Consider the following 27,984-nt stretch of genomic DNA (forward strand, 5'->3'; position numbering starts at 1 on the left):
TAGATAAGGATCACATGAATAATCATCACATCACAGATGCTTACGTTGATCTCAGTGAAATAATAAACCAAAATGCCTGTTGGTACAAACGACCTTTTTCTGCTCATGCGCAAAGTGGAATTACGAACTGGTCTATAAAGTGAATGCCATGAACCCCAACCCTACTATTTCAGGGTCATGGACCGATTGACGCTCAATAAATGATCCAGCACAAATAGAAAAGACTTCATTGTTGATCAAGCCACGTGCAACGCAGTAGACCTGCGTCGATTGAGGTAGTATCGTCGCGCGATCGGTCTCCGATTCCAGGTTATAAACTCTTATCTGCGAGGAGTCGAAATAATGGCGGAGAAATTTGCCGACATCCACCGTGATAACTACAAGCAGTATATGAATTTAGGGCTGGAGGAACGGCAAGCTTTCTACGATGATTGGGTTCAGAATGGCGACTACGACAAGGTACCATCCTAGCACTCCAACTTCATAATAAAACTCGGGGCAAGTCACCTATAGTCTAGAAACACACCTTCACGCTCGCTCTGAAGGCAGCAGCAAACATACTACATTATTACCTATACGAGGAAGTTTTGCGAGGCAATTACAGTTGGTATTTTGCAGGGTCGGGAGTTCAGCGGGCGATATTAGAGCGTATCACGAGCATCCGGGTTTTTACATATACAGTGGACTCCCATTATAACGAAATCCTCGGGACCGGCAGTTTCTTTCGTTATATCGGAATTTTGTTATAACCGAGCAAATAAACAACAGAAATACATAGAGTGGATGACATTGCAGCCCAAATTGTTACTTCGTTATATAACCAGAATTTTGTTATAACCGTGTTCGTTATAATGGGAGTGCACTGTAAAACAGGGAGGTGGGAAGAGAAGGAGTGGAATCTGACCTCCCTGCTTTACATGTAAACATTCCGGTCGACCATGAAGAGAAAACATTCAAGGAGGTCGCTGCGTGTCGATTACACGCACCGCAGAAGAACGCCGATAAATCAACTCATACAAGGTCGACCACTTCCAGCAGCACTAATACGCGTCAAACAATGACTAGTCCATTTGTGCTCAATAACTGCACAGTGACCATCAGTTATTATAAAATAAAACTCTCCAAATTGAAACAGAAGCAAATTTAAAGTGTAAAAGCGTTCAGATGTTTGAAGTTCGCCTGTTACAACTACTTGTATCTTTGAAGTTGGAGTTGAATGATATACATTGATGAACAATTTGTCAATTATTCGACATGTACGTTGGTGATGATCTACAGGTAGTCAAATGTCGCTTTACATCATAGCGTATAGCCGTATTCACATATTTTCCTAATTTAACTAGGGGATAGGTAATAATTATGATATTGACTGGCCTTGAGGGAGATACCAGATAAATATTCCCCGCACTGAAAGAATTAATTGCCCTCGTCTTCGACTCGGGCAATATTCTTTCAGTTTGGGCAATATTTTCTGGTATCTCCCTCGAGGCCAGTCAATATTATATAGTATTGTCCTTGATCATGAACACGATACGGGTGGCATGCGGTCAGACTAAACGGGCGGCGTGTTTGCAAGCTCACAGCTCTTTGATTTTATTTCACGCATTGTCTAGCCATTTTGAATTTTTATTGTTTGAAGATAAGGAGAAACGGCTATGAAGTCTGTTGGTATGCTATTAGATAGTCCACATGGACTCTGCAACATTGACGCCCCTAGATACGTTTAGACGCCTGGGCACAGATACTCAATGTTACTCTGTCCTTTATTCGGGGGAAGAGATTCGCAAATTTCCTCTTTAACGCTCTGTTTATACGCAACGATGACAATTTCCACGTGGCAATAAATAATAATAATAATAATAATAATAATAATAATAATAATAATAATAATAATAATAATGACAATAATAAAATGGTTAATTAATGGGAGAGCATTACGGATTTAGAATGGAGAGAATCGTAGGCCTATCGTTCTATCTATTCGTTTCTATACAATATGCTAGTACTTTCACCAGCAGGATCTACTGTGTATTGGCAATGCAAAAACAAAAAAGTAATCAGTGAAAGAGAAATAGTGAGGCAGGAAAAGGATGGAATGATTAAAGGGATACTCTGTGATGGTGGTATCTGCGCTTCTTGTTTGGGATAGGAAGTCGTGGAGGAGGAATATTTCGGACCGAGACTCGTGACGAAGAAGATGAACGAGGTACTGAGCAACAAAGATGCCAAAATACTAGACGTTGGTGCGGGTACTGGCCTTGTCGGAAAAGAGGTAATGATCTCCATGTACAACGTATCAAAATAATGAGAAGAATACGTTTGAGATTTGATTTCATTCTCATTGCAAACACGATGATCTGTTTCTCTTACATCATCGCTCACATATTTGATTTATCATTTAGATGTCATTTCTTATTTCCAGCTTCTAACAGGATATATTGGTTCGGTTCAAATAACTTAAAGGAAAATGTATTCTGGTGAGGGATGAAGAACAATAGCTTATAGCTTGAGATGATGTACAAAGAGTAAAGAGGTTCAAATGCGAGAAAGAGAACGAAGAGAAAGAAAGAAAGCAGAAAGTTTTATGTCCTTGTAGCCGATCTGCTGCCATGGTAAAATTAAAAACGTTAACAACTTTTCATGACATAAATGTAATTCTGTGAATTTACTTGATCCGTTTTGGTTTTTATCTATTCATTTCTTTATTTATCTCTCTTTTTTTACTTGTATGTTTTTGTTGTGCTTTTATAAGACGTGACGTGTACACCTGGGCATGGAATTATAGGGAAAAACCGTTTTTGTAACAATAACATGGAGTGATGTATATCCAGGATCGTTTCCGCAGTGTCGGCACGGTTTCGCTTGCGTCTTTTAATATTGGTCACTCTGTCGTCCGATCTGTTATAGCGATACGATGTACCCATTTTTGTTCTTTTTCATTTTATTTCATAACTAGCTGAGTCAATGGGGGACCAATCGTACGGAGTTATAACACATCTCGTCCACGTAATAATGTAAGAGCTGGGCAAGATTCAAAACCAGATTGACACTTTGATTATCGTTGACGACCTGTTTGCACACATTTCTACGTCAAAACATTTCGAGGAGGATTTTTTTTTTTTTAATTTCTACAAGATTGCGCTGTATCTTATAATCATGCATAATATTATTGTAAATTAAGTTGTTAAATTTATGAGCTCTATGATATAAAGCAACCGTATCAGCCTTCGAGCTGCTTGATTGTTATTTGATATTTGAACAGTAAACCATCTTAGTGGGGTTCAGAGTGTGAATGCGCTTATAACGTTGTGCTTCTTCATGTGGCACTTATATAGCTCATTTTAGCTTCACATCACACTTGGCTGGAGGATAATAATCAAGTAATTGTTATTACACGATTTACTTCCTTGCAAAGACTTCTGCTCGCCTGAATTCAACTCTTTCCTGGAGTCGAGTTGCCCTATCTCGATCGTGGATCTGACCAAATACACATGAAACAGTTTATGTTCGCTTTGAACATAATATAGCGGGCAATATTTCTTTGGGAAAAAAAAAAATCACGCACCCGGTACATGCACCAAAAATCGCTGAATAAGGCTGCAGACATCATGGTTATAATAATGTGCATGAGCTACACTGTATGATTAGCAATCATATTCGGGAAAAGATATAGGGACGATACAGAACGCCAGACCATACTCAAACAAAATGAACTCTTCATGAACATTTAAGTTGTTTACAAGGGAAAAAACAGTTACAGCTTTAAGTTATGCAAGAACCAGAAGAAAGGTATATAAGACTATCTTATCTTATAGGATACACATGCATGGCACAAAGGTTAATGAGGCTAATTTGCCATTGTGTTTGCCCGACACACCATTGTGTATTAAATAATTCAACAAGTTATGCAAGACAGAACGACGAGCGCAACTAAAAGCTGTCTCCAGTCGACAGCACAAGTAACAATGTGGGATGATTTCAATTCTGCTATAATACACCGCAACTAATATTCGATTTGCTAACGGTTATATATTATATGCATGATCATTTTTCCCCTGTCTTTTCTTTCGTCGCTTTTTCATTGGTTCTTTATTTGGCATTCAAGAAGGGAACACGTACACCCAAAGCCCAGTCAACAGAGCATTTCAAGCGGGGCCCGAAATACTCTGTGTCTTGTCCAGTGGCCAACCATACTGGAAGGTCGAGATTGTGTTGAGATTGTGAGTTGTGCTGTATAATAGAGGTCTGCTTTAATATGTTTGCAGTGTTTAAGAATGTTTATGTATCTATTTATGAAGAAACAAATCTATTGTGTTATAACGGTCCCTCCCAGACTGATTGCATTTTATTTTATGCACTGTTCACTGAAGGTATTCATATAAAAATAATCGAATATCGCCTTATGTTATGGAGATATATGAAGGGTTTGTTTGCAAAAACCGATAAGTCCATTTTTGAAGATTTTGAAGTACGATCTCTGTCATAAAGTACAAAATAATACCTTTTAAATGATCTATTGATCACTACATATAATGGTATATTTTTGAAGTTATGGTCAAAAGAAGCAAAAATTTTCTTATTATTCTCTTTATTTTTCTTGAAATATCTCCATTTGGCAAATATGGACTTATCGGTTTTTGCAAACAAACTCTTCATATAGATAATTATTAAGATGAATAGATATGGATAGATAGATAGATGGATAGATATCAACAGACAGATAGATAGATAGAAAGATAGAAAAAGCACAGAGGTCAAAATGCATACGACTCTTAGAGTAGAAAAATGTGTCATAATTGTCATGTGTTCTAACAAAATGCTAATATTGGTGACAACATATTTCTTTTTAAATCAAACGAGGTAACAGGTGGTGGGTCCCTTTTTGCATGTGTTTAAAAATAAGCCCATCTTCCTTTTGTTGGAAAAATAAATAAAACTATCTTTGGTTTGCATCATATCATTCCGATAATATGATTTTATAACGTGGTGGGCGGGTAAACGGATTGTAGAATTACTGAATTCTCGACCAAAATATCATTTAAGAATGGATATGATCATTGATGATTGTGAAGAAACCTAGATACAGTAGTGTTGTGACGTGATGGCATCCACAGTAGTCCGTATTTCGCATTTGCGGTTCCGAGCAATATTCTTGTTTCGTGAATTTGATATTTTGTAACTCTCTTAATAATTATGATGTGTCCGTTGTAAATTAATCCTTAAAGGAATGGTATAGACTTAGTTGAGACCTGACTTCAGGTTTCTAACTTTTTTGATGAGATAATGAGAAACCTCATACGAAATATGATAAGAGTATGAAATTCCACGAGGGATTCAACGTTTGTTTTTTTTTAAATGATTTTTTTTTTTTAATGGCTGAGATTTCCAAAACAAGACCTCTAATACTAATAAAAGGTGAGACGGGTGGGACCCACCTTACATAAGGGTCAGTTTGCTTTACTCTTTTTTTGTGTGTGTGGATATCTCAGCCATTTCAAAATCGCAGTTTTCATCAAATAAACTTTGAAGTCCTCTTCGAATGGTATGCTCTGTTAACTTTTCATAAGTGGTTTCTCAGTATCTTGCAAGCAGTTAAATGCTCAGTTTTCATCCCTACCAACACTATGCCATCCCTTTAACCATTATCCCTAGAGAATTCCTGCAATCCAAATGTCTATATGTTTCTTGGTCTATATACACAACCAAATCACTGAATATGTCATAAAGATATTCTTCATATATATATCTTTAAACATTTTTCTTATTTTTTTTCAGCACCCAGTTAAGCCGCACCTAAAAAACAAACAAACAAACAAACAAACCACAAAACAAAACAAAACAAAACAAAAATCTTCAGATCATCTTTATTTATATTCCAGCTGTGATATCCTCCCGTGATACTTGAGCTGAACAACAGACACAGTTACATAATTATGTTCATGTCCCATATATACCATTCATTGCTAATCGGATAACATAGCAAAGATTCCAGTAGAATCTTTGGTAATAGCAATATAAGTGGTATATAAGGCACATAACTGTATATATCGTTCAGCTCAAGTGTTACAGGATGATGTCTCAGCTAGAATATGAATAAAGCTAATCTGGAGGATAAAACATGTTGCAGAAAAAAAAAATAACGTTTTGAAATATATATGAATGATGCATATTTAGTATTTAGTGATTTAGTTATGTATAGACCAAAAGTCACCAACAGAGGCAACATACATTTCAAATGCAGGTAGCTTTCAGTTGAGAATACAGTCTGTATACCCTATTCCTTGGAGTCATTGTGAAACCTGACTGGCATTTATGTATGTTGTCGGTCTCTGACTTGGGGATATAAAGCTATTTGATGAGTGAACTGAAGTTTGGTTATGATTCGAGTGTTGTAAAATCTTTGTTCTTGTAAGTAATATGATCTTGTTTGTACGGGCTTGAAACGTGCTCATTCTTTCTTATTTAATTCCATTCTCTCTCTCTTTCTTTTTCCTGCTGGAAAAAATACAGTGTGAGGGAGCGTTTTCGCATTGTGTTCACATAGTCGGCAATATTGATGTGAAAATGTTCGAATTTTATCAGTGTAAAGATGAATTCACACTGCGGTGTGGCTTTCACAGAGTGTTGACATAGTAACGTTCTGTTTCACGTTATGTGAATTGATGATTCACAACGTGTTCACAATGTTAAAACGCTCAAATTTCACACTGCTCACAACAGTTCACTCTGGTGTTTCACACTGTCTTTCAGACTGTGTTTCACACTGTGGGACACTGTTCTTTCCAGCAGGGTTGCCCTTTATCTGTCTATATACCTATCGACTAAACCCTGACTTATCACTATGCTTCTTTCTACTAAAGAGAAATAAATGGGACTTGATATAATCATGATATATATGAGGAGTACTCGAAATGATAAAGCACTCATTTTTTCGATTGCTCATTGTCCGATAACCTTTTCTTTCCATTCTCTAGAGAGGAACCATGGCGCTCTGTCAAATATTGACTGGGCGCATAGATTGTGACTGTGATGACGGTCAAGGACGTCATGATATATCATAATGGTACTATCATCATGTCAATAGCATGTGATCATTTCAACACACCATATTCCCTTTTTGCCATCAAACAGTCATTATTTACTTACATAAATTACCTCTCGCCCTAATTCTTTTTCCTATAAAAGTCTGAAAGGTTATGTTTGATTTTGTTTTTGGGAAATCGAATTCAACTATAAAAAGTATAGGCTACAAAGTAATATAAGGTCATTGGATTCGTGATCGCGGGGTTTAAAGGGACGGGACAAAGAGTATCTGTCGAAGAATCAATTACAAACTCATCTTATATCACTCTTATGAGTATGGGGAGCTTGAATTGACATTTCGCATAAATCAATATATATCATGTAAGCTGGATTTTTAATCATTTATCGCTTATATAAAAAAAAATGTATGGATGTCTATGATGTATTGCTTTTTAGTGGACCTCTCAATTCTCTATCTTTCTCCTCAAAACATAACTTTGTATTTTCCCGTATGTACACATAATTTATTTATTTCTATTAGTTTGTTGTCTATCGTTTATCCTTCGCACTTTGTACTGTATATACATATATATATATATATATACTTATGATGGATTTTCTGATTTACCTTGTGTTATGTTTTGTTGGAAGAAAAATGAGAATGAAATAAATGAATTGAATTGAATTGAATTGAATTGATGTCATAATCACCACATTTGACCTGCCTGATTATGAGTTGGGGGGGGGGGGTGATGAGGTGTTAGGGATATCCCTTGAATGATATGAGAAGGTGACTACCCTGGCAGATCATTTTGAACCTTTACGACTACTATAACAGGGCCCCATTTAATCAAAAGATAAAATCAATTTTAACTATCCTTGCCACAAAGGCTGCCATAGACTTACAGTTTAAATCAACTATATAATCAATTATAAATCTTCATAAAACAGGGCCCTGAAGACATAATTTTCGTCCTTACGTTCAGTAAACGTTGTCTCAATGGTCTGATTGTTAGCATTTGTGTCATATCTGACAGCTTATTGAAATATGGATGGGAATAAGAAATCATTGCAAACCCTCTCAAAACTACAAGATGTGAAAATAAATATAACAAGACAATTAGTATAAACCAATTTACAAATTACCCGGGCCCATTTCGCAGGCGTTAAAGACTAACGTTTCTTGTCTTTTTTTTTTGTGTGTACTTTTATTTTTGTATAATACCAGTGTTATCCTAATACACAAGGATTTTTTTTTTCTAAATACTATTAAGCTCTGTGTTGCTATGCAAAAAAAAAAAAAAAAAAACAACAAAAAGAAGCGAATAATCATTCATAAGTTATGAGTAATAAAATTACCTGTTTACTTCAGATTTGGATGTGATCATTGTATCGTTTTCTCTCTTATACATTATAAATCAATTGAAATTGATTACGCAACTACCAGGTACAGTACATAAGACAACAAAGCTGAAAACGAAAATTCAATCCAATAAAACTTGACTTAACTTGCTTATTTATCATTTCTGACTCGACAGCTTGTCAATAAGTATGGCTTCAAGAACCTTACGGGCGTAGACGCCTCGGGGCCTAGCCTTGATATTGCCCGGTCCAAGGGCGTCTACAAGGAACTCCTCGAGTCTTTCGTTGGTCCGCAACCCCTTCCTCTTGAGGACAGTGAGTATCGAAACATTTTTTTTTTTTTTTTTTGGGGGGGGGGTTCATTTTATACAAATCAAAAATATGTAGATATTTCATAGTAAGGAGGCCTACCTATATTATACCTGCTATATTGCACATTGCACAGTCACACAAGGATTGAAGTATACACCAATGGACATCGGTGTACATCAATGCCTACATGCATTTTTGATAAGCTTTCAGGCCTCCTTCTTCAGGTTGGCTATTACAGCATGGGGCAGCACCGCTGGGCTTGCGTGCATGCATGTTGAAAATAGTAAATATATATATACAATATACATACTATATATATATATATATATATATATATATATATATATATATAAGTATCAAAATCAAGACCCCATCCCGGCTCTGTTTAATGCTTTGAGTTCCATACTGCATCTATATATATAAATATATATATATGTGTGTGTGTGTGTGTGTGTTATATCATAATAGTAAGGTGTGTTTTCATAACAAGATTTGTGATTGGTCGAATTAGTATCATTTTACATTCACAGGTTTCGTTATATCACTTTCCATTCTTGATGTCAGAGTTGCTCTGTGATATCACAATGATTGTTAGAAAATGTTACGTAACACAGAGTGACGAGTACAAAGGTGCGCACAATTTCAGAATTGCTTTGTGACATCATTTTGCAAATGAAGAGTTTGTTTGCAAAAACCGATAAGTCCATTTTTGAAGATTTTGAAGTACGGTCTCTGTCATAAAGTACAAAATAATATTATATTGGTCACTACATATAAAGGTATATTTTTGAAATTATGGTCAAAAGAAGCAAAAATTTTCTTATTATTCTCTTTATTTTTCTTGACCTTTAATTGCAAATATCTCCATTTGACAAATATGGACTTATCGGTTTTTGCAAACAAACTCTTCAAATAGTACTTTATGTATGGAGTGTCAACTTTCTGACATAGCTGAAAATAACTATAATCACGTGAAGCCCTTTCAACCTATATCACCAGAGGATACATTTTTGATCCAAAATATAATATATTTAGTTATATGAAACAGTGTTGTAAATGTTTGTAAATATACTATATTTACTATAACAAATGGTAAATACTTTGTTATGCACTATAATTCTAGCTAGTATCACTCCAAATGCACGAGGCACCCCCGTGCAATTCCATTTCAACTTGACCTCTGTGTGTAAAGATTTCTAGATAAAAGACCGAGGCTTGTGCAATCCAGTTCAATCAGTAAAATGTTCTTCGGTCTCGGGCAGCTCGGTCCGCGTATCAGGGCAATTACCCCTCCCCCCTCCCCCCCCCCCCCCGGTTAGATTCTGGTTAGTGGTATGGTTAGAGTAAAGATTAGGGTTAGGTTTAAGTTTAGGGTTAGGAGTTTGGGTTAGGGTTAGGATTAGGATTAGGATTAGGGCCAGGGGAAGGGTTCAGGGTAATTGCCCAAGGGGTAATTGCCTTAGACCCTGGTAAACAATAATGTCCCTTTGCATTTGAATCAGAATATGTGAGCTTATATGTGTGTATGTTTGTCTGTATGTATTTTCTATATGTTCTTACACGTATTTAATGATTCTTATGTGTAAAGACTTCATACGCTCTGACTGATCATGGGAATTTACAACTGGCCTAACCCTGTTATATGATGTTAGTCAAAAAGTAATGTAATGGTATCCACTTATGTACACAAACATATCCACACACAAACACACAGATATTGATATCATCTTGTGTATATAATTACGTCAGTGAGTGCATATATCTTTCATTTTCGATCAGGTCTGATGTATATCTTGTCATTTCTTGCCATCTTTATGAATATCAATCGCATAATAATACAGCGCAATGGTTCCTTCACTTAAAGGTCACGTCGTCATCATGACGAATGGGGAAAGTACACGGTAACTCAATGGCTCTATAACGATTATCTTGCAGATTCCTTTGATGCCGCCATCTCTTCCGGGACATTCCTTCCGGGTCACTGTGATGGGAATGGACTGAAAGATGTAGTAAGATTGGTGAAGCCAGGTACAACGTGATTCAGAATTACAGATTTCATTTCATTTGATCAATTTCATGATGTAATTGCAATATTTCTTTTGAATGCACATAAGTTTTACTAAGGGATACATTGTGTTAAAAAAAAAAAACTCGGTAAGCTTGCGGTCGTTTGTCTTTTCAGTTGATTAAACTTTGCTTCATGGGTGCATTCAAAAATACCGTTGAAGACTGGTGTTGATACGATTTACAATTTGAAATAATATTGGACTCTCTTATGATATAATTGTGGTGGTGAACAGTCAATTGCTGATTATTAGTAATCTATTTTATGACACTTGCATTGATTGGTAAGAGCAACTGTCACTTGGAGAGGGCACACCAGGTCCTGACTCAGAGAGAGGTCGTAATAAAAGGTGGGACCCATCTTTTATTACAACCTTTTTGTTTTACTTTGTTTTTGGATATCGCAGATATTTCAAAATTGATTTTTATCAAATAAATTTTGAATTCCTCTTAGAATCGCATGCTCTTTAATATTTCATCAGAAGGGCGGATCCAGGAATTCCGTAAAGATGGAGAGGTGCCTTTACAAAATAAAAGGGGCGCATGCACCCCTTCCAATTTTCTTTATTTCTTTTGTTTAAAAAAGATTAATTATCTCACAAAAGATGCTTCCAACCCCCCCCCCCTCCCCATCTCAACCAAAACTAAACCATCATTTTAACCAGATGACAGCTGAAAATTTCGGTGGTAAATATCTTATATTGAGATAAAAAGTGTGAGAATTGAATGAAAAGTCCGTCATTTTATTTCTTGATCTTTTTCCAACAACAAATTATAATATCAAGTTAAGATGAAAATAAGACAAGATGCCAAAATTATCAGCTTGAATGGCCATATCAAGTAAAAAGAAATTAACCAAACAGAAGAACTCGGGACTTTTAACAGATGTAGAACAACTGTACAGTAAACAGCAACAGAAACAACAACAAGCCAAACATTATCAATACTGACCAATATTATTAATTTTACACAGACACTTTCCATACGTCTTTATGTACTGGTTTAGCCGTTACGGCAAATAAAGTATGTCTGTTGGCGGGCTTTGCAAAAGCAGAATGTGAAATGCCTATATGAATGCTAACCGTGCTGACTTTAAATCAGTTCACAGAAAATGATGTTGATAGATGACAGCAAAGACCCAGTTTGCTGTCATTAATTTGATTTGATTTGATTTGATTTGATTTGATTTGATTTGATTTGATTTGATCAAATTAGTGTAATAGTAACAATACAGAACTACCATTTAACCTGTGGTTTGATAAAAGTTCTTCATCTTTTACATACATTGATCTGAGATATATAGGATTCTCATCCTCCAATTTTCCGAGAAAGAAAAATGTAACCTCTGATTACATAGTATTAGTCGTATGGATCATTTTGACGATAGATTCATTACATCGGAAGTTCAGGGCCCTTTTCTACCTCTCCTGGTGATTTCTTGTATTCTGGTGATAATGTGTTACTTATCATGTTATATTCTGAATGGGCAGTTGTAATGCAATGATAATCTGATTGATTCTTCAATTAAATTCTACTTTGCAGGTGGTTTGATCCTGATTGCAATGAGACGGGTTCTCATGGACGAAGTGGTGGAAGGGTTCTATTTTAAGGAAGCAGTCGAAAGTCTTGTGAAGAGCAAAACATGCTCACAGGACGTGGACTACGTTTCCGGATATTCACAGGGACACGATGGGGCCATATTGATATTAACAGTATTGTAGATTAGATATGTATAGCTATATAATAATATTAAGTTGACGCACAAGGTTTTTAAATAATTAGGTTTTAAATCTCTATAACTTCTGAACGGATCGTTATGGCGGACTCTCTGTTCTTTCAATGGAAGTACTTGGGCAGTACATACTCATATAACAGAATAAGAATGACTGCTTTTGTATGGAATATTTATATAACCTCACAAGACTTTGAAGTGCAACGTCAAAAGTCCCTCGACTTTTGTCAATAGCCTCCCTAAGTAACTTTACATTCCATTCGGATTGGTCATTCTTTATGTTCCTCCATGTTCTGTACAATGTACTCAGAGCTTTCAGAATTCAAGTTAAGACTCCCGACTCCAAATCGGAGGACCCGAGTTCGATTCCCGCCCATTGCTTACGTCCTTGGACACGATGTTTTTACCTACAATGTCCCTCTCAAATCAGGTGTATAAATCATGTAAATGGGTACCTGGCAACGCTAGGGTAATTACAAATGGCAGGGCCCTCTGGTAGAGCAGTGGCAACACTGAAGAGGCTACCCTTTATAGATAAGACCTTATTATCATTTATTTCATGTTATGAAATACGGATATAAGGATGCAAAATTACATGATGTTTTCCGATACAGAGAGAGTGAAGACATTTGTCCGAACAAACTCCAAGCTAAAGGAGAGTATTTTTTCACTGTCTCTTCTACTTATCATACCTCCGCTATGTCGCAAGTGATTGTGCAATTTTTCGAGTACTTGTTTACTATTCTATACGTTTAACCCGTAGTATCAACTATCATAAACCATGAGAAAGTAAAAATTTCGTGTGCGGTCACCAGTCTTCAATTCGAGTTATGTGTGTCATATGATAGCAGAGTGCAGAAATACTGTAATTGTTATCTATACTTTGTCAGAAACCACGAATTCGATATTTTTTCTTCTCAAACTGTGAATGTATTTTTGTGACCAAAACTTTAATCGCTAGACATGCGCGCGCACACACACACAAAAAAAGATATAAGACCTGCACATTCTGTCAAACCAAATTGAGTTGTTTACTCTATCACTTGTGTCGGATTATAATCATTCATTCTTATTTGGCGAACTTACTGAAACTATATGACCTTGTCGCAATGATATATAAAAAGTGTTCCAATTTATTCCCAATTATTTCCTCTCCACAACGCAAGTGATTACAATCCCACACTCCCACTGTGATGTACTTTTTGGGACCGACAATGCATGAACAAATTTATATTACATTGTTTTTTTTTTATTGTCAGGTTTGCTGTTATATCAATTAAACGAAAATGAATGTTATTATACTATTACTTACTCCTCGGCCTTTGGCAAAACCTAAGTTCTATTAATATATATATATATATATATATATATATATATATATATATATAATTCTAACAATATCGAGAAACAGACTTGTTATACAAGACGTTTACTTTTGGACGAGAAAAATAAAACGAGTAAATGCACTAGTAAACTAGACAAAGTGTGTGCGAGTTTTATTGCTGTCTTTTCGATCAAGAATTTCGATTCATTAATGATCATAATTGAGATGGATTGTTGATTTTAGTAACTGTAAGTAGAAGGGCGAGTGCATGGAGAGAGTGAAGTGATTGATACAATGATTTACTGAAAGGAAATAAGATTGTTGAGACTTTGACAGATTATTAACTAGGTTAACAAAAGGGACAATGTTATGCATGGTAAAACTATAATATACAGTCATTAAGTTGGCGTCTGCATTTTCACCTTTTCACCACATTTTAAACATTGCGTGATATCGTCATCTCTGAAATAAACGTGCAGGTAAATGAGGTCAAACTAATTCTGCACCTTCCGTAACATTGGGGGCTTTGATATGCCCGTAGGAATGTGAAATTGTATCATTTAGGAGTTTATGTACGATCATTGCTTTTTTTTTTATAATTTCGTTTTGGTGCTCGTGATTTAGGGAATCTGCTCCTCCACAATGTTAAACAGAACGCCACTCGTGTGGCAACAGACTAGGACCACTGGGCATCATGGCAACGACCGAGAAGCCTGCCTGTCCAACATTAAACACACACGCACACACACACACACACACACACACACACACATATATATATATATATATATATGAGAAAGAGAGGAGAAATCGGTGCGTATAGCTTTGACATCATTGTTCCTCTTACTGTTCCTCCTTTTTGAAAACACAAGAGTTGAAATATATACATATATGCATAGGCTTGTATATATATATATATATATATATATATATATATGAGATTAAAACCTAAAATGGCATTAAAACGCTTTATCCTGGCGAGGAAAGCGCATGTTTTTGAAACAAGACACCAAACAGGTTAGTCATCGCATTCTTCATCAGCGACCAGGATGCGATGTGATGTTAGATTAAAATCCGTTTCTGAAGCAGAACATACACACAAGGGTATACGTCTGCTCCTGGTCGGACGGATTTCAAAACTAACCTGCTTGTGATGGAATGCGTCTAAACTGGTGGTAGTTGCTGCCACAGTGCATGGTAACCGCGCAGTTTGTATGTGCGCGTTTGGCGTAGCAACGACGCATCCATGGACTGGTTCCCTCCACGAAGAAATGCATATATATGAATGCATATATATATAACAGTTACAGTTATATATATATATACATATATATATATATATATATATATATATATATATATATATATGTATATATGTATATATATATATATATATATATATATATATATATATATATATATATATATATATTATACATATGACATATCCAACGTATTTAGCGCCTCCTCTGCAAAGTGTAACCAGAGGCATTATGTTTTCGTGTTGTCCGTCCGTCTTTCAGTTCTAAATCGATTTTGTGGACAGGGTGAGCTAAAAGGGATGGTACAGTTTCAGGTTTCAGGCTTCAGGTTTCCAATTTTTTAAAAGATGATTTTTGTTTTGATGATGAAAAACCGCTAATGAAATATGAAAGAGCATATAATTCTAAGAGGAATTTAAAGTTTGCTTGATAAAGATTGGTTTTGAAATGGCTGACATATCTAAAACAAAGCGATCCTAATAGAATTTGGGACCCACCTTTTATAAGGATCGCTTTCTTTTACCAAGGAGGTTCTAGAGCTGGAGTTCCAACTGGCCATAATTATTCAAACAGTTGTCAGATTTCTATGGATGCACAAAAGAATTCCATAGGTGCATTTGTACCTTTGACGTTCGATGTTTGAAGCTGCCATCATTCTTGGCAATCAGAAGAAGGATTTTGAACTCTAACATTATATCGGGTATATCTTGCTTGTTTATTCATTAAATGACATGAAATGTCTCCTTATGATAAAACATATAAAACAAAGGTCAAACTCGTCCCCAAAAACCCGCAAAAGTGTAAATCGGAGCTGTATTTTGTGAAAGTATTTGAAAATACACCCTCTTTGAATGCCGATTTTAACACTTTTCCGCTAAATTCCGACAAGTAAAACTTTTATGGAATAATCTTCGATAATAGTTCTTTATAAATCAATATGTCAGATTTGTGCCCGGACTTGCCCATGTCCAGTAAACTTGATTTTCATTTCATCAATTTCTTTGTGATTTCTATCCGCGCATCCCCTGCCTATACCTTTTTGTATTGCTCATATTCCATAAGTAGGGATGGCGAAAAGTTACCATCACAAAGACATATCTTTTCTAGAAGGTTCTTGTCGTTATGCAATACCACATGAATCAATACTGTCTTCCTATCTGTGGAGCAGTAAGTTCCAGTTTGGTACATACTTCAAATATTTTTGAGTGGCGGCTTGGAACATGGTTTCAAAGGGAATAAGAGTTGTGACTACATTCTCTTGAACCTCCTTGCTTTTACGTTGCTTTTAGACATCTCAGCCATTTCTAAACAGATTTTCATAAAATAAACTTTGATTTCGTCTTTTACACACACATACTCATGAATGAATACATACATTCATACTTTGGAATAATCTAGATAATAGCTTAAAAGACTCACCCTCATTCCTCACATTTAAATACAAATTCAGAAAACATTTGTTATCTACTTATAATTCTAGATAATCTGAATTAATTGTTTTAATTTATGCTTGAGGTTTCACCTGTCCTGATGTCGCAGCATTTGGCGTGTTCTGTATGCAGACCTCTCTTCTCTCTTTATTCTTCTTTCCTCTTCCTTCCTGTCTTTGTTCCTCGTAGACTAGTATTGTCACCGTCTTCTCTCTTCTCGGTTCTGTCTCGCGTCGTATATGTGTGTGGGTAACTGAATGTCTGTACGAGTGTGTCGTCCTTCTTATATTTTCCCGGTACACCAGTTCAATGAACACCGTCTGGGCATTAGCATTGATACTTATTTCCTATTATTGTCGAAGCCAGCGTATAGCTATATTTTTACAAACGACTTAAGTAATCTATATTCAATATAAATGCTGTAAGAAAATAACAAAACAAACTTGAATAATATATTGCTTACTAATCAATTATCTAGGGATCCCACGTCCTACAAGCTTAGCTTTTTTGTGGATCGCTATTTTCCAAAATTGAAGTTATTTTCTGAAAGCTCCCGAAGTATACATGTATACGCATCGTTCCTTCTGATTATTGTACATAATATGTTGATGTATATAATTTATTTCGTGTATTACATGAACCTTTTGTAAAAGTGTAGACAATATCATTTTATGATATGTATACTTTGTATTACGTTTTGATTTTCGTTGATTGGAAATAAACTATGATTGAACTTGAACTTGAACTTAACAATGCACCAGCATAAGTCTTTCGTCAGGGGAGGTGGGAGACCGCATTTCCCTGGTACCACCCCAAACCTCAAGTATTGTAGACCTGTCTCCGCCCTCAATACGCTCAATAAACGAACAAACACACACACACACACACACACACACACACACATACATACATACATACATACACACAAAAAAAGAGACTTTGAAAATTGGTCATCAAATTACCCTATACTAGATATACATAAAGGTGGAAGTAGTGTCGTCGCACGGTCGGTCTCGTTTCCAGGTCGTTCTTCTACCTTCCCAGGACTCACAGTAAACAAAAAAAAAAAAAGCAAACAAACAAACAAACAAATAAACAAACAAAACCAAAATGGAGGACAGATGTGGCTACATCTACAGTGACAACTACAAGCAGTTTATGAATTTGGAGCAGGAGAAACGAAGAGCTTACGACGAATGGGTCCAGAATGGCGTCTACGATAAGGTATCCCTGCTTCAATTTCATATTATTGTCGGTGCACGTCACCACTTACACCACGGTGTTATTCTGGATGGCATGTGGCCAGACAAATTAAACGGTCTGATTGTTTGCACTCTCCGAACTCTTTCATTCTATATTACATGCATTGTCATAGTCATTTCTATAGAGCGAAGACAAAGAGTTAACAACTCTGCCACTATTGGGTATCACCATAATTCCACATGGACTCTGTGACACTGACGCCGTTGTTTTAGAAGTCTGGGTTTGATTTGTTTGCTTGTTCTTAATTTGAAGGAGCCGGGTGAAGGAGTAATGAATCTGAAAAGATTCCTCATTATATCCCTCACAAAATGCATCTCGTCCTCTGATTGGTCGAGAGCACTGTAAACAACAAAACATAATTCTACCATACAAGTGCGCGAAAAAGACTATACTCCCTAGGGAAATGGTAAAAACTATACCACGCTGGTGATTTTCGCGCCTTTTTTGCTTCGCGTCGCGACGCGAAATATTTCACGTGTAAATGAATGGGTATCGCAGCACCTTCGCTTCGCGAGAGATTTCATGTACAAATGAATGGGTATCGCGCGGCGCCTTAGATCACTGCACTTACGCGAGAACCACACAAGGCACGCATACACTCAATGCGACACGGGTTACGTTATAAAGACGTTACAACAAAGTAGGCGATATCGTAGATCTATAATGAGACAACAATAAGCAAGCTAGGGTTCTTCGACGTACCGTAGGCCTTTGGGGAGTTCATGCTTCGCCGTTTGAAAGTTGGTCTCGCAGTTCACTATTAAACTCGAGCGACCCACCCAAAAGATGTTGACAAACGAAACTGCAGTAGATAGTAGGCCTGCTCTAACGTTATATAGCGCTAGTTAAGCCTAACGTTAGTTCTACCTGTCTAACAGTAGGCCCTATTTCCCGTAATCTCATTCCTAATAATTATTTTTTAGAGTGTCTAACGAGTAAGTTAGAGTCTAACTTGTTCACTGTTTACGTTTAATAGAACACCGTACGAATCACACGAATTTATACAGTGGCACTCGATGCTTTAATTGCTAGAATTTTTCCAGTGCCTAATCTAACCTTATACAACTGTACGCTGTTACTGAATGCTACCCAAATTTACAATGTATACTTGCATTTTAACAGGAAATGATAGTCCTTATTCATGTACAGACATGACAGCTAGGTAGAAAGACGACAGAAAACACAATCAACTGCACATGCAGCTCACAGTCACATCGTTGATCAGCTCGAGCACGCCAAATGCCGCATCATCATCACCGCACTGGCAACCGAACGTAAGTACAGGTACTTGTTGACAGATCGGATAGGCGTATTGCATGTATGAAGCGCGTAGTGAGTTTGCAGTTTGCGCATGTTTACCAATGCACCGAGTACACTTACAGCGGCTGAGCGCGCAGTTGTCTCTTCATAGTACGCGTACGCGCTGCCCTCCTGCTGAGCTGCTTTCCCGAGCGTGAATGACTAGTCAATCTTCTTGAAAAGTAAAGCAAGATGCCCTTAAAAAAGAGGTAAATTACAGAATACCAGCAGTCGAATACTCTTAAATTCATTGGGAGGGATATAAAACAAATATACCAGGCCAATTTTTCGAGGCACCGGTTGAAACTATGTGCCTTCGGTGACTTCAGTAGCACTATTTTCTTCGGGGCTGCGCCCCTCAGAAAATAGTGCTACTGAAGTCACCTCATGCGCATAGTTTCAACCAGAGCCTCTCAGGCCTGGTATATTTGTATAATATCGCTCTGTAAACTAGGCAAATATAATTTTCAACGTGAATATAAAATTAGATAATGATATTAATGAATAGGAAAGAATGACGGATTTGGGATGATAGAGTCAAACTGTTCTCTTCATAATGATTATGCGATATACTTACTATACTAACAGCGCTGCGTGCGTGTTGGCAGAGATTAATGAGAAAAAAAATAAATAAACGGGCAGAAAAAAAAAGAATGATTGTAGTGATACTATATATATGATGGTCAGATATCTGTTCTTAGTTTCTTAAATTGTTTAGGACAGGAAATTGTGGAGCAGAAATATTTCGGACCGGGAAAAGTGGCAAAGAAAATGAACGAGCTGCAGACAAACAAAGAAGCCAAAATACTAGACGTTGGTGTCGGGACCGGCCTTGTCGGAAAAGAGGTATATTATGATCTCCATGGATTATCGTAATGTCAAAAAAAACATGAATTTGAGGTTTGATTTAAAGGATAAGTTCACCTTCATAAATATAAGGATTGAGAGAAAGCAGCAATACTAGTAGAACACATCAGTGAAAGTTTGAGGAAAATTGGACAGGATGCAAAAGTTATGAATGTTTAAAATTTTTGTGTTGGAACCGCTGGATGAGGAGACTACTAAGGCTCGTGATGTCATGAGTACAACAGTATAAAGAAAATGTAAAGAAAATTCAACATATTTTCACTTTTTTTTGGCATAATGAAAGAGCACTTGACTTGCCTCTTTCTAAAGGCAATGGGAATAATATTACCCATAACATATGTCAGTAACGAGTCAAGGGAATGTGTACTTTTTTCAAAAGATGAAATTTTGTGAAATTCTCTTTATATTTTCCTTATATTGTTGTACGCATGTGACATCATACACTGCAGTAGTCTTCTCATCCAGCGGTGACTGCACAAAAACTTCAAAAATTCATAACTTTTGAACGGATTGTCCGATTTTCCTCAAACTTTCAATGATGTGTTCTACTAGTATTGCTACATTCTGTCAAAATTTATGTTAATGAAGGTGAACTTGTCCCGTAATTCTCACTGTTCATAATTGCCTGTTTCTTTTACATCTACGCTCCAAAGTTCATTGTCTTTTCTTATTTTCGTTAGAAGTTTTTTTTTTATTATTATTATTTCCACAGGATTTCGGACAGGATATCAGTTTGGTTCATTTACAACAAAAGGGACTGCTGTGAAGAATACGTCGAGTTGTGATAAAAAAAAGGGAGGCTCGTAATACTATAGAACAATATTAGAGACACATACAACGTAGTTGGCTAAGTTAGAGAGGCAGTGAGATTTGATACAAAGAGTAAAGAGATTCAGATGCGAGAAAGAGGAGAAAAAAAAAGGAAGGAAGTTTTGTTTTGTTTCCTTTGTTTTTGTTGTTGTGTCACTAATGTCCTTGCGGCCAATCTGCTATAAATGTAATAAATGAAGGCAAAATTAGAGCGTTGACGACTTTTTCAGTATAGATTGTAATTCGGTTATTCGGTTAGCATACAGTATTCATTTTGGTATATTAGTATGTTTTACGTATGTCTTTTTAAAACATTTGTTTATTTATTCATTTATTTATTTATATACTTTTACTATCGAGTGTTACCGGTCCCTCCCCATCAACTTCACACTGCAATATAGGAGAAGCGGTCTCTTTTGTTATGTAGGTCCTCTGATATGCACTTAAAGGGACTGTACAGTTCTGGTTGAGGTGAGGATTTAGCTTTTAATGTTTTGCGAGATATTCAGAAACTACACGTACTCTATGAGATGTCAATGAGCATGCAATTCTAATGGGTATCAACAGTTTATTTGATGAAAACCCGTTTTGAAATGGCTGAGATATCCAAAAACAAGGTGAAACAAAGAGATCATAATAAAAGGCGTGGATTGTCGCCTTTTACTATTATCACTTTTTTGGATATCTCAGCCATTTGAAAACCAATTTTCATCAAATAAACGTTGAATCCTACTTAAAATTACATGCTCTTTCATATTTCATAAGAGGTTTCTCATTATCTCACTTGGGATTGTTAGAAACCTGAATCCTGACCTCAACCAGTACTGTACAGTCCCTTTAAAGTAGGCCTATTTTATATCGTCTCATATAGAGATAAATAGTTAGAACGAGAGAGAGAGAGAGAGAGAGAGAGAGAGAGGCCAACATAATACAGACAGACAGAAAAACCTAAAATGCAATGTGAATCTTAAAAGTACAGTGAAATGAGAGGTACGGGATGTTTCATATTTCATGTGTTCTCAAAACAGCTGCTGATATTGGTAGCAATCGCGAACTTCTTTTTAAATTTGCTTGATTGATTGGTGCCATTCCCTCAATACTCTCCCTTTTCATCTGTGTTTAAAATCAAACTTTTTGTACTTTTTTTTTTCGTTGACATCTGAGTAGTGTCTTTATAGTAACTCATATCTGGCGTACTTGGGACTTGATATGATCATACAAGCGAGGTGTTCTCGAAATGATAAAGCACTTTTTTTTCAGTTGTATATTGACCGATTAACCTTTCTCCCAATTCTTTCAATATAGCTGTCACAGCTTTGTCAAATATTAACTTGATACATAGATTGTGACTGTAATAACGGTCAAGTATATATGTAATGATATATCGTATGGTACTATCATCATCTCAAAAGCATGAGATCATTTTCAACACACCGTATTCTCTTTTGAATCTCGGCAGATCATTATTTGGAACCTGTGATAACTGAGTGTGATTATTAAAAGACTTAAGTTTGCTCCTTGTAGTCAGTAACAAATGAAGAGTTTGTTTGCAGAAACGGATAAGTCCATTTTTGAAGATTTTGAAGTACGATGTCTGTCATAAAGTACAAAATAATACCTTTTAAATGATACATTGGTCACTACATTATAAAGGTACATTTTTGAAGTTATGGTCAAAAGAAGCAAAAATTTTCTTATCATTCCCTTTATTTTTCTTGACCTTTAATCGCAAATATCTCCATTTGGCAAATATGGACTTATCGGTTTTTGCAAACAAACTCTTCAAATGTAAATATTGCCATATTGGGCAGATCATCAAATATGGAAATGTGTGATAAAAAGCCTAAGCAAAAAAAAAAAAAGAAAAAAAAAGACAAACCCTACCAAACTACACGATGCAAATGTAAACATACTACCTATAACTTAATATCTATTGAAATTCATTGCGCAAATACTAAAAACAAAAGAGAGCAAAGCTGAAAATTAAAAGTAAATTCAATTTAACAAAGCTGAACTTGCTCATAATTTTTGACACGACAGCTTGCCACATATGGATTCAAGAACCTGACGGGCGTAGACCCATCGAGGCCAAGCCTTGATATTGCCCGGTCCAAGGGCTTCTACAAGGAACTCCTCGAGGCTTTTGTTGGTCCGCAGCCCCTTCCTCTGGAGGACAGTAAGTATACCGGAACATTCATTTTTCGTTTTGTACACATCATACTTAGTGTAAATTATACCTACATGCTATATTACACGTAATAGTGACCAGTTCATGGACGTCACTATAACGTACAAACCCATTTAACGTGTTTGATATGGTTTTGGGCCTCGACCCTTCATTAGACTGACTTTACTTGGAGCAGCTGGATTGGGTGCATGTTGTACATCGTACCGATTGCTGCATGTGCGCCTTGTTCTAGAATATTCTATAGGCATCTGATTGGTAAAAGGTGCAGTCATGGAAATTGCTTCATGCTATATCTGAGTGCTGGGCAACATAATAATTATAGCGAAAGCTATAGTGATTGTACCTTTGACCAATCAGAGGCCTAGAAACTAGTAGAATCTTAGAGTAGGCTAAGGTATACGTAATATAAAATAATAAAAATGGAAAATTAGACATATAGAAACGGGGTATGAATTATTTAGAACTGTTATATAGAATTTGTTTATGTTGATTGAATTTTAACGTTCAAAGTGCGAAGTGGTATACCTTTAAACGAAATTAAAATTGGTATATATTGGGAGATATTGGATATCTATATCCAGCTGGCGCGAAACTGAATTCTCTCCAAATTGAATGGAATAGAATCTAAAGAATAGGACGAAATTGAATGCTCAAAGAATTAAAAATGATTCTTGAGAGTAGAGCATTGACGAAAATCGCTTGAATTTGAAAGCCTTTTCAATAATTAAAATGCAAATCTGATAAAATCATGTTAAGAAAACCATTACCGTGATATAGATATGAAGTGTGTGTACTCCAAACTCGCAAGGAGTCCTGCAGTCCAATCCTGTTCAGTGGGTTCTTCGGTCTCTGGTAACTGGATGGGCTAATCAGTTACTGAGTATTAATTTGGTATTCATGGATCATGACATTATTATACTATGCATGTTTGCAAGTATGTATTATGTGTGTGTGTATGTATGTATGTATGTATATAAATTGTGTGTCCATGCCATACACACAGTTGTGTGCGAAATGTGACTGTGTAGACTTCATACACTATGATGATGGTAGTTGCACCTGTATACTCAAAGTACTATAGCAGGTGGCTCGTGCACACACACAAATTACACATATAAAAATTATAAATAATTCTATATTATCATCGTATGCTTGTGTGTGTGCTTGCATTTTGCGTATGTATATGTGGATGCATATATAGTTTGGTTGTTCAATGGGCTTAGGTGTATATTTCTTTTCATTTCTTATACATGTTGTTGTTGTTGTACCCATGCTCCTCATCTCATTCTGTAGCTCAAATTTAATTGATACCTACGCTCCACAAGCTTGCTTTTTAGTAGGTTCCTTCATATTTCTTTAGCATTCATTCCCATCGATTCCAACTTTTATAGATCGACCACTATGGGTTATATGTTTGCGGTATATTCTATGTATGTCTCCTAGCTGGATATTATGTATTATTCAATTTTATTACACTAATTGATGTATTTTTTTAATTGTTCATTGAGAAATATGAAAATAAGTTAAATGAAAATAAAATGAAAATGAAATGAAATGAAAAATGTATTTTTTTTAATCTCATAACAATACAGTGGACCAATTTCTTACCGTAATTCGAAACAACATATTTGATATCATCATGATGAATTGAAAAGTACACGTCAATAGTGAATGACTCAATAATGATTACGTTGCAGACTCTTTTGATGCCGCCATCTCTTCCGGAGCTTTCCTTCCGGGTCACTGCGATGGGAATGGCCTGAAAGACGTAGTACATTGGCGAAGCCAGGTACATCGTGATTCAGAATTACAGATTTGCATTCTAACCCATACATGTCTTTCCTGTGTAGAAACGTGTGTTTAGGATACTATCGTCAACAGACAGTTTTTCTGTATGTATAAACAACGCTAAATGCATTTTCTGGTAGTTATTATAGTGGTCGGTCTGGATCGTTGAAACAAAGTAAACGTCACATTCAACGAATAAATGGACAAAAGCACTCTTTGTGTTCATAAATTATGTAGAATGTCATTGTGTATCACAAAACTAAATGCTCACTTGTGTAAATCGATTGCTCAAAAACTATAGACTGAAAGTGTTTTGATATACTTTTCCCGCTCACTGGGAACAGTTTTAATTTGGAAAGTCATACCCAAACACGAAATTAAATGCTTACCTCCGAATTTGAACTTTGTCATCATTAATTTGGGTGCCTGGAAACGACTTTGAAGCTGTTAAATATGAAATTATTTGACCAAAGTCACTCTGCCGCCTATAAAAACACACGATTCTGAGACAAGTTGACGATATATATCAAAACCTATAAGACAGAACTACCATTCGATAAGAATACTTTGTGCGTATATACAGGGTAAATTTCCATTGATTCTCATCATCACCTTTTCTGGAAGAAAAGTTGTCACTTTTGAGGCAGTTTCAGCTTTAAGTCGTAATGATAAATCATTTTAATGTATAGATTCATTATTACTTGAAATGTGGTGATACTTTAGTATTTTGCATACACATGAGTGCGCGGTTATATAATGTTAATGCGTTGATAGTCTGATTGGTTCTTGATTGTTTTTTGTTTTGTTATGTTTTTTTTGCAGGTGGTTTGATCGTGATTGCTTTAGAACGGGATCTCATGGACGGAGGGGTGGACGGGTTTGATTTCAAAGAAGTTGTTGAGAGTCTGGTGACACGCAAGACATGCTTACTGGAGCGGGAGTATATTTCAGGGTATTCACGGGGAAAGGATGGGGTCATAGATTAGTGTTAACAGTATTGTAACGTATAGACATTTTATAGATGATGTAGACAGTTTAAGCTAAGACTTTAAACCTTCATAACTTCTAAACGGATAGTCCGATTTCCTTCAAATTTACCGATGTGTTCTAGTAAAATGTTGGCATTCACTGAACCATCAATATTCATTTCGAGTTATATCGCCCTTTAACGAGTGTGTATATAGCAGAAACACATAGCTTTATTCGTTGCGTAACACTGCATATTTTGATTCACCGCTGACGACGGGTTGGCAAAGGTGCGACATGTCAACGACCATTCAAAAAAAAAAAAAGTAGTCAGTATTCATTTTTTTTTTTTTACGCAGAGATGCTTTTGTGTGTGTGTTTTTTTTCCCCGAACTCTCTTTAGCATGCAGTGTGAATTTATGCATTTCATGTCATTGTTTGTAAGATGCGAAAATATATATATTTTTTTCGAGGGTATAACAGAAAGTGCAACGTCACTGGTAATTAGCCTTTTTAGCAATTTAGCAATTTTTGAAAGGAGAGAGATAACATGCTCAATTGTGGCAGAGTGTATTCTGCATATTGATCATTCGAATGAATCTGATATGCGATTGATAATAATAATCATATTATTAATGACATCAATTTTAACAGGGCTTTGAATACACATCTTGGAAACATGTGAAGACAACTAAAGATTTATTAATTGTTTCCACAGTAAATAATGTTTGTCATTAACAAATAATTCTTACATGTAGTACTGAGCACTATAAGTTGAGCGTAGAACTTGATATTGCAAAGGTTTACAGTCAAAACCTGGATAAACATTATCACGTATAAACATGGCAGACTCTCAGAACAAAATTATATAACAGATAGTTGCTGTTTCTGTCCTGTTGTGTAATTTTTCTCACAAGAGTTTGAAATGCAACCTTGGAGTCCCTAACTTTATCAATAACCTCTCTTATAGTTTTTCACTCATTCATTCATTCTTTATGTTTCTACCTGAAATAGCTCCCGTATTGTAATTATACTGTAATAGGCCTACAGCTCTCAGAATTTATGAAATGAAGTAGCTATGATATGGATAAATGATTTGCAAAGCAAAAGGACAGAAGAAATAAAATCTGTCAGGTGATACAAAATGACATGATTTATGTCCATACAGTGAGAATGAAGATATTTGTCCAAAAGATCTTCAAGCTATAGTACTAAAAACGTGTATCTTTCTCTATCTCTTTCTACGTATCTTACCTCCGCTTCGTTGCAAGTGATGGCGTAATATCCCAATTCTTGTGTAACATTCTCTTTACCACGTAACCCGTGTCATCAACAACTCGGAGCAAATTATCTATGTACATTCTTAAGAAAAATAGGCTCAACTTCAATTTGCAACTTTGGCCACACTGGGAGTACCTTTACAGGTACAACTTTGCACCTTTCAGACCAGAAAGGTGCAAAGTTACACATGGTCTCCAAAGGTTTTAACTGGTCTTATAAAGGTGCAAAGTTACACCCGTAAAGGTGATCCCAGTGTGACACCGATAAAGGTGCAAAGTTAAACCTTTTTTTTTTCAGTGTATCATAAACCTGAGAAAGTATCTTATTCTTCCGTCACCAGTCTTCAACGCTGGTTTTATGTGTCATGGTAACAGAGAGGGAAAATAAATAAATATTATAAATGCATATACTTCGTCACAACCCGCGAATTCGATGTTTTCTTCATTTAACTCTGAATGTATTTTCATGAGCAAAACTTCAATCGCTGTATACGAAAAATAAAGTAAACCAGCACATTCTATCAAACCCAACTGAATGAATTTCATATAAGGTATAACATTGGTTTCAAGATCCCTTTCAGGAATGTCTCTTATTACTTGAGCTGTTTGCTTTATCACTAACCTTGTCAGCACTGGATTGTTCATCAGCTGTTCATTCTTATACTATGAACTTACTGAAACCATCTCGCCGCAGTGAATATATAAAATTTATTTCCATGGTTTTCCTCTCAACAACACAATGTGGGTTTACAGCGACACTCCCATTATGAAATGCTTTCCTGTGACTGACTCATTAACACGTGGAAGATTTTTATATTAAATTGTTTACATCATTTTGCGGTCAGTTTTGCTGTTATATCAATAAAAAAGAATGGATGTTATATACTAAACTACTCGCTTCGCAGCCTTTTGACAAATTTATTATGTAGTTTATATGTTTACTCATGATATAAAATTCTAACCACCATATGATTGTCAATAAACAGATAAATAAAATGAGTGAGTGCATTAGTA

The 27,984-nt window shown here is 35.9% G+C and overlaps 2 protein-coding genes across 3 annotated transcripts; both read left to right on the top strand.

The window, feature by feature from the left end:
- Nucleotides 1-342: 342 nt before the first annotated feature.
- On the top strand, nt 343-12,482 carry LOC140236596 (methyltransferase-like protein 27). The gene is made up of 5 exons (XM_072316520.1): nt 343-459; nt 2,150-2,272; nt 8,562-8,700; nt 10,633-10,725; nt 12,304-12,482. The coding sequence occupies exons 1-5, from the start codon at nt 343-345 to the stop codon at nt 12,480-12,482; spliced, it is 651 nt and encodes a 216-aa protein (XP_072172621.1).
- A 5,881-nt stretch (nt 12,483-18,363) lies between these two features.
- Nucleotides 18,364-27,957, top strand: LOC140237032 (methyltransferase-like protein 27). 2 transcript variants are annotated; one of them, XM_072316973.1, is made up of 6 exons: nt 18,364-18,412; nt 18,922-19,046; nt 19,790-19,917; nt 22,789-22,924; nt 24,634-24,725; nt 25,547-27,957. In XM_072316973.1, exons 3-6 carry the CDS (start codon nt 19,843-19,845, stop codon nt 25,553-25,555), a joined length of 312 nt encoding a protein of 103 aa, XP_072173074.1. In that variant the 5' UTR covers nt 18,364-18,412; nt 18,922-19,046; nt 19,790-19,842; the 3' UTR covers nt 25,556-27,957. The 2 variants fall into 2 exon arrangements, with proteins under 2 accessions (XP_072173074.1, XP_072173075.1); XM_072316974.1 differs by having other exon boundaries at nt 18,399-18,412; nt 18,905-19,046.
- Nucleotides 27,958-27,984: the final 27 nt, after the last annotated feature.

This window comes from Diadema setosum, chromosome 13 (genome assembly GCF_964275005.1).
Source record: "Diadema setosum chromosome 13, eeDiaSeto1, whole genome shotgun sequence".
NCBI lineage: Eukaryota > Metazoa > Echinodermata > Echinoidea > Diadematoida > Diadematidae > Diadema > Diadema setosum.

Excerpts from the sequence above, each read along its gene's own strand:
- LOC140236596 (XM_072316520.1), top strand. The coding sequence starts at position 343 with ATGGCGGAGAAATTTGCCGACATCCACCGTGATAACTACAAGCAGTAT. Across the intron at positions 2,273-8,561 it reads CTGGCCTTGTCGGAAAAGAG|CTTGTCAATAAGTATGGCTT; the intron begins GTAATGATCTCC and ends CTGACTCGACAG. Across the intron at positions 8,701-10,632 it reads ACCCCTTCCTCTTGAGGACA|ATTCCTTTGATGCCGCCATC; the intron begins GTGAGTATCGAA and ends ATTATCTTGCAG.
- LOC140237032 (XM_072316973.1), top strand. The coding sequence starts at position 19,843 with ATGAACGAGCTGCAGACAAACAAAGAAGCCAAAATACTAGACGTTGGT. Across the intron at positions 19,918-22,788 it reads CCGGCCTTGTCGGAAAAGAG|CTTGCCACATATGGATTCAA; the intron begins GTATATTATGAT and ends TTGACACGACAG. Across the intron at positions 22,925-24,633 it reads GCCCCTTCCTCTGGAGGACA|ACTCTTTTGATGCCGCCATC; the intron begins GTAAGTATACCG and ends ATTACGTTGCAG.